Source organism: Brachionichthys hirsutus, unplaced genomic scaffold, assembly GCF_040956055.1.
Source record: "Brachionichthys hirsutus isolate HB-005 unplaced genomic scaffold, CSIRO-AGI_Bhir_v1 contig_863, whole genome shotgun sequence".
NCBI classification, from domain to species: Eukaryota; Metazoa; Chordata; class Actinopteri; order Lophiiformes; family Brachionichthyidae; genus Brachionichthys; species Brachionichthys hirsutus.
The window spans coordinates 97,873-105,058 of NW_027180390.1; the positions used below are offsets into that span (position 1 = coordinate 97,873).

Below are 7,186 nucleotides of genomic sequence, written 5' to 3' on the forward strand. Positions count from 1 at the left end.
CACCTGATCTACACAGACAGCATTGTGGAGCAGCGGTACGCAGCTAAAAAATCGTGACTGCAGCCATTGGCATCTTTTTCAAGTGTATATGACATGCTGATTGTGAAAGAATGTAAGTTGTGACGCGCTAGAAAGATGTGCTAACGGTCGGATGGCACTGATTAACTGGAATGTCCAGTTTTGCCGTTTATTTGTAATTTACACTAAATTGAGTTTTTCCTTGTTGTCAGTGGTTTACAAAACATTAACAGTATTAGATTTACAGCATTTTTGTCCAAGTGAGATATTTTCAATTCGAGACTTATTTGTTGACCGGTGTAAATTGTCTGAAATCATGAATGCATTTGTTTTTTGTCCTCTTTCAGGATATTCTCCTTCATCTCTCTTTAAGACCGGCTGGCTCCTTCTTCCCTGCACAAGGCAAACCAACCAACATGAGTATTATTCAAGACAAATTAGGAAATGAGTTTTTGCGCAACGGTAGCATGGACCCCAACTTTGCACCAGGTATGCTTATGTTCAGCCACCTGCCGCCTGTTACCAGCTTTACAAGGCTGGCCTCCCAGTCTGTCATGGGTGAGATTCCTCAGGAGATGATCCTGAAGAAAGAGCGCGACTCGCCCCCAGAACACCAGGGCGCCGTCGCCGCCAACACAGGGGGCTTCCTTCATAGCATGGGCATTAAACAGGAGCGGCTCAGCGAACTGGATTACCGTATGCCCCTCTACGGTATAGCTGGAGGAGTAGGGGTGAGCTGTGCTGCAGGGGGCGTGGGGAAGAGCGGCACTGACATGCCGGACATGTCTTACGGCAACCACCATCAGAATCACCAGAGCATGCTTCTGCATGACCTCAGCCTCAGCAACGTCCGGTCCCTTGGAGAACCGGTGAGAGGAGCGTGGTGGTTCTAAATGTCGTTTCTTTTGATAAATTGAGATTTTGTTTAATGTATTCATTTGACGCTTTTTTTTTTCCCCTTTGCTGCTTAAGCATGAATTGCAATGTATAAGCTTTTTATTTATAGACATTGTGTTTGTCTGTAGATACCTGGAAGACCAGGTAAAGAGACAAAAGAGCCCTCGGGAAGAAGAGGGCGAAGAAGCAATGGGGATGGGCAGGGAGGCAAAGCGCGAAGGAAACGCAATGATACTGCAAAGGTTAATCCCTTATCTGTTTTCATCATCTTTCCCAGTACCTGAGAAAAATCTGTCTCAGTAGAAAAACGTGCGCTTTTTGAAGATAAATATATTTCAAGCCTGAGCTGCGTGTGATGTGGACAAGTCAGCAGTGTTGAATTTTCTCTCCTGGTCCTCTTGTAGGCGATGATGTTGGATGCAGATGGAGCCTGCATGTCCCCCAGCTCAAAACCACATATCTGTGAGCACTGCAGTGCTGCCTTCCGCAGCTCCTACCACTTGCGCAGGCATGTGCTCATCCACACAGGTAGGAGACTTTCGCTGCTTTTTTTTGATTCGTACCGATCGCCCTGAGAGACGGGGCTTTTTATGGTGCCAGTCGATGGCCAGAACCAGGCATGACTCAGTTATTACTCATGTATTTCCAGACGTCTTAGTCATTCTCTTTGCTGGGAATTCCTTGTGTGGTTCTTGAAATCATAAAAGATTCAAAGAAAATTCATTTGTTCTATGAGCCGGGGCATCGACAGGCTATTACTGGTTATAGAGACTTGACACTAGATTGTCTGTGTGTGTGTGTGTGAGGGTTAGGGTTATTAACCCTTGTGTTAATTTAAGTACATAAACACGGGTTCTTCAACATCTGCTGTGTTTTCTGTCTTATTTTGTGCATCCTGTGTTCGACCCAACATGGTCTCATTGTCATTGAACACGGTTATGTGACAAGATGGGCGTTATTTAATGCGGGGGGGTGGATGGTTGTACTCTTGATTGCACAGGGGAGAGGCCTTTCCGCTGCAGTCAGTGTAACATGAGCTTCATACAGAAGTACCTGCTCCAGCGACACGAGAAGATCCACAGCGGTGAGTTTCTGGACTTGTATTTATCGTATCACCTGCATGTCACCTCAAGTTCTAACCTGGATGCTCCTGTCTCGCGTAGGAGAGAAGCCCTTCAGTTGTGACCAGTGTAACATGCGTTTCATCCAGAAGTACCACATGGAACGACACAAAAGGACACACAGTGGCGAGAAGCCATACCGCTGCGATACCTGCCAACAAGTGAGCCACGTGTATTCTGTTTTAGTACCTTGCCCCCTTACTTTTAGCTGTAAAGATCTTACTTTGAAGATCATTTACGATTTAAGTTACCCTTATCTATCGGTACATGACACGGAATAGTCTGCTTGCGTCTCTAAAGTCATTGGACAGAATTCTGTTAATGTTCTCACATGAAATTCACTCGGTGTATCGTCTTACTTCCTTTCTGCTTCCTCCTTCCTGTGGAAACTAAGCCTTTGCACCCTTTTTTTCCCCCCATCCTTCTGTCCAGTTTTTCTCAAGAACAGACCGGTTACTGAAGCACAAACGGACTTGTGGAGAAGCCATAAAGAAAGGCCTGGACCCAAGCATGCTGGAGCTCAGCGAAGCAGAGCTCGGCCATGGCAGCTATTCACTCACTCAGGGAAACTCCACCACCTCCGGACGCAAGAGGGCCAAGTCCAAAAATAACGAGGGTGGCGAACGCAAGAGGAAGAAGAATGCCTCTGCGACATTGGCCGCAGCCTCGCCCTCTGGGGAAATGGTCCGTGATCTGGGCCTACAGGACTTCAGCATGGAGCATCCCACAGGTTCTGGCCCCGCCTTGCAGGGACGTAATCCCAAATTGGTCTTTAAAAAGGCTGGTCGTAAGTGCCAGGACAAGGGCCTACTTTCTCTGGAAGATGGTGTCAATGGACAAAAAGGGTTGGCCCAGAAACCTGACCCCATGGATCATGTGGAGGGTTCTGGTCTTGATAATTTAGGTCTACTCCAAAGCACTGGAAACAACAAGCAGGGGCCGACCACCAGCAACTATGACGATGCAATGCAGTTTGTGAAAAAGCGGCGCTACCTCCATGCAGTTAATGACTATGGAGCCGGCTCACTGCACATGGCATCCCAGGGCGGCGGTGCCATTCAGGGCTCCCTTGGGCCAGAACCCACTCTGGCCATGCTGGACACCTCACCTTTAGAACTAAAGCACGACAAGTCGGGCATTCCAGACGAGGTGTTACAAAGCCTGCTAGACCATTATAGCCATAAACCAGAGGGGACACATCACCACGACGTGACCTTTGACCTGTCGGACCATCCGCATCACGTGGACCTACAGCCAGCGGCCCCTGTTACGCCTGAGCTGGAGGATGACTCGCCCAATGGCGGCGACAAGACGGCAGTGATGAGCGAGTACTCAAAGTTCCTGCTGCAGGCGCTGGAGCGCACCAGCCATAGCGGACCCTTCCCCAGCCTTGGCCCCACCGGTCCGTTTCCACTCCTGTCCAGCAGCTCCAGTCCTACAGGTCCCATGTTCTCTGACAAGCACGCGTATACTTCATCCCCACTGGATTGTGGCTACCCCCCTACAGTTTCTTCCCCTCTTTCCATCGTGGCCCCTTCGTCAACCTCCTCATCCTCTTCCAAGTCCCACTACGGTATGCTCGTTGGCTCCCCCTCCCAGGCAGGCTACCATCTCAGCTTAGAATCTACAACTCACCAGCAGCTGACTCCATCTCAGGAGCTGACAGAGCAACTGGAGAAGCAGCACTCGCCCGGCGCCTTCAACCTACCTCCCCAGGATCTGACTGTCTCGGCAGAAGGCTCCAAGGGGCAGCAGCCCAAGGTGGGAGGGAACGCCGCGCCCACCAACGGCTCAAGCTACCCAGACCTGTCCCCACTGAATCCCCCTAAAGAAACCACCTATCAGATTGAGAACTTCGCTCAGGCCTTTGGCTCCCAGTTCAAGTCAGGGCGGCGGACCCCTCTGAGCTACGGCAGCGATCCTGGATCAGAGGTTGACCACCGGATACGGACTCCAGTGTCAGAATTCTCAGGGTATACCAGTTTGTTAGCTGACGTCAGTGAGCCAGTGAGCACAGGATCAAAAAACCCGACACGCCAAAGTTTCAGATAAGGGTCGAACGAGGTGATTTCTGGAATCGGTTGTTGCGTTGCTGTCCATATGGTCCCTGTACCATCCTGATTTTGTTCTTGTAGCATTTTTTTTAACACTGCCATTAAATATTGACACAAAATGACCAGGGAGGGTCTTACATGGCCTCAAATGCAATTTTTAAAAAATATTTTCATTTATATTATGTATTTAGTCACTCAATTTTTTATTTTTTTTATATGGGTAGTGGTTTTGATATGAACGTGCCGTAGATTGAAATGTAATTTAAGACATTTATAGGGTAGCTATAAACTTGCTTGATTTCTTTGCTCTCTTTTTTCTGGACTGTGTTTTACCAATCAACATACCATTGTAAAGTAATAATGTATAATGTTGATAATTTCAATAATAACATTTGTGGCAGGGAAAGGCCCAGAATTCAAATGGCAAAAAAAATAAATATATTGTCTGTTACAAGAAACTTATTAACTCAGGAAAATAGGCAAAATTGTGTAATGAGACTTTGTATTATGAGATGCAATTAGCACAGTTTTTACAGGTGTACATTGAGCCTACAGAGCTTTGATTTTGTTTTTGTGTTGTGTTTTTAACTCGGAACGGCAAATTACAATACACGATCATGTTTGGTTTCTGCTGCGCGTAGCTTCGTTGAGATTATGGACGGTACTGTTGTGTCAACGTGAAGACATCCACATCTTTCCTGAGAGCCACGCGTAGACGAGGTATTTATACATTATTGCGGCGTTCAGGCCACGGCACGCACACAATTTATTCTGAAGGGAAGGGGCTGTTTGAACGGAACAGACTCGTTTGTCCACTTGAAGTTGTGAGTCGGTGAAGCCGGTCTAACCACGCACTCATCTGGTTTGTGCTCGCTTGTAGAAAAGACACAATTTAGACAACAATACGACCCGTGGCTGATTGTGTTGTATCAAACTGCAATGACGTCAGTCTGCAAGATTCATCAACTGTTGCTGCACTAATGTGTCTTTAAACAAATCGCCACTCCTTGCTGTTCTTTTGTGTCAGTGGAATCAAACAAGCACTTTTTAAAATAAAAACTACAACAAATCATTGGAAATGAAAAGCAACCCATTCAATTTGCATATGTAATAAGTGGTTATTATTGTTAATGGTTATTCATGTTTTAAAAGGAGAAAACTGTGAACAGGGATTTGGTGGGTGGGTGGGCGGGATGGGAAGGTTTAGAGGGAAGAAGTGAAAGGCTGGATTATAAAATGGGATTTGTTCGGCATGATCAAGGGCAACTAAATGTTTGTTTGTTTTTTGATGGAATGGTTAGAATTCCATTCAAGGTGGGGAGTTCTTTCTGAAGGTTCCTCATGTGATGTAAAAAGACAATTTGCCATAATTTTGTTATACAATATTTTAGAGTACCTCTTTGTATTTAAGTGTTTTGAGTGACGGGCTGACATGCTGGAACCCCTTTGTCTTTAGACCCCAGGTTATGTTGGATGCATACCCAAACCCTTTTATTTATTCTCCACTAACTGCAACGCAAGTCTGTAACACATTTTTCTGCAAGTGATCAGGTGTTTTAAATCCTACTGTTATTAGTATGTGCAAGGAAATGTGTCCATAATTCAGCTAAGAAACAGAAAAGTAAAGTTAAACCTGCAACCCCTCCCCAAAATGCAGCTGTGCACTCACAAGAACAAACAATGGCCTTCTTTGTCTTCCATGGCTAAAGCCATTCTATCCCGGCAGCCAGGGTTGATATTTAATTTAGTTGATTTCCTGTGAACCGTACCCCCCCCCCCCCCCTTCCTTTTCCCATGTCTGTGAGCTCCACAGCTAAGAGACTTTGATGCTGCTCAGATCACAGGGAACAAAGACTGACCAGCCGCCTCGCTCCAAACAGACACTATGCTTTTAAAAGAGACGAAAAGTAGAGACGGAGAGAAAAAAAGACAATAAGATTGACCTAAATATACCTCATATCAATAAAGCGTAAGAAAGCAGGGACATGCGTTTCATGTATGTAGTGGAAATATTTGTAGTATAGGTTTGACATGTTGTATAATCATTTGACACTGCCTGTGTTTACAATAATAGAACAAGTGACTCGTCAAAATGCAAATGTATGTTTTTGTTTTCTGTAAAAACAGCCACACCAAGCAGTGTTGCATTCTAGATGCCTCAGAACGTTCATGTTTCTCATGTTATATCCCTTATTTTTGTTACTTGCCATAATGTGTTTGATATGATCTCTAGAAGGATATTGTTTACAAAAATGTACAAAAACACTAAAATTGTGTGTCAAGGTTTTTTTTTTTCTCTCCAGTATGCATGTTAAAGATTTTTGTATGGCTTTTTGTCCCCCTGACAGTCACCTCAATACCAAATTTTGTAGCAGAAGCCTCCCCGATTCCTTTGTCTTATTTGTTCTAGACTCCTTGTGATATGATTTCCCAGGCTGTACCTGTTATTGAGATGATGAATGGATTAGAGAAGCCAATAAAACCTTTTGTTACAAAAATAAAAGTGCATGTGTGGGATTTTTATCTCAATAGCAGAGCTGAAAATCAGATGACCTGATCACTGAATATAATACCAGGTAAGTCACCTTTCTAAATTGTCTCTTTCACTGTTTCTGACAGGGGCAGCAAACAAAAAAAAATCTTGTTTATTTGTAGAATTAATGAGTCAATAAAGTCTCACTTTTGTCCTGTGTTTTAGAGTTAAAATACATATAAAAGTAAAAGTAGGCTACTGGCCATCTAATATATTTTTTATTGCTTTATAACCTGTTTAGTAACCATGATACGTTATTCAATCTAAATTGCCCTTCTACAAACTGAGGAACAGAGAGAATTTGTAGTGGCATTAGAAATGCTCAAGTGAATTGCTTCAAAGGTTGGCAGGTTAAATATTATATACTTTGACATGTAGACTATGTCTTCCTGTTGTACCGTATGACAAATGAAATCTAGATTTGAGCCTCTCTATAGCTTTCATCCTAACAGCGACAGACTGATGCATTAAAACACTAGGGTGGCAGTAGCTCAGGCTACAGGTGACATCACCTTACAGTGGCACAGACCCTAAAATGATCAAATGAGACCCTGCCACCAGAA

At 44.6% G+C, this 7,186-nt stretch overlaps 1 protein-coding gene across 1 annotated transcript; it reads left to right on the top strand.

Moving 5' to 3' along the window:
• Window positions 1-434: 434 nt before the first annotated feature.
• LOC137914490 (zinc finger protein 281-like) lies at window positions 435-4,088 on the top strand. The gene is made up of 7 exons (XM_068758028.1): window positions 435-743; window positions 780-866; window positions 1,044-1,157; window positions 1,320-1,443; window positions 1,916-1,999; window positions 2,079-2,197; window positions 2,469-4,088. The coding sequence occupies exons 1-7, from the start codon at window positions 435-437 to the stop codon at window positions 4,086-4,088; spliced, it is 2,457 nt and encodes an 818-aa protein (XP_068614129.1).
• The last annotated feature ends 3,098 nt before the right edge of the window (window positions 4,089-7,186 follow it).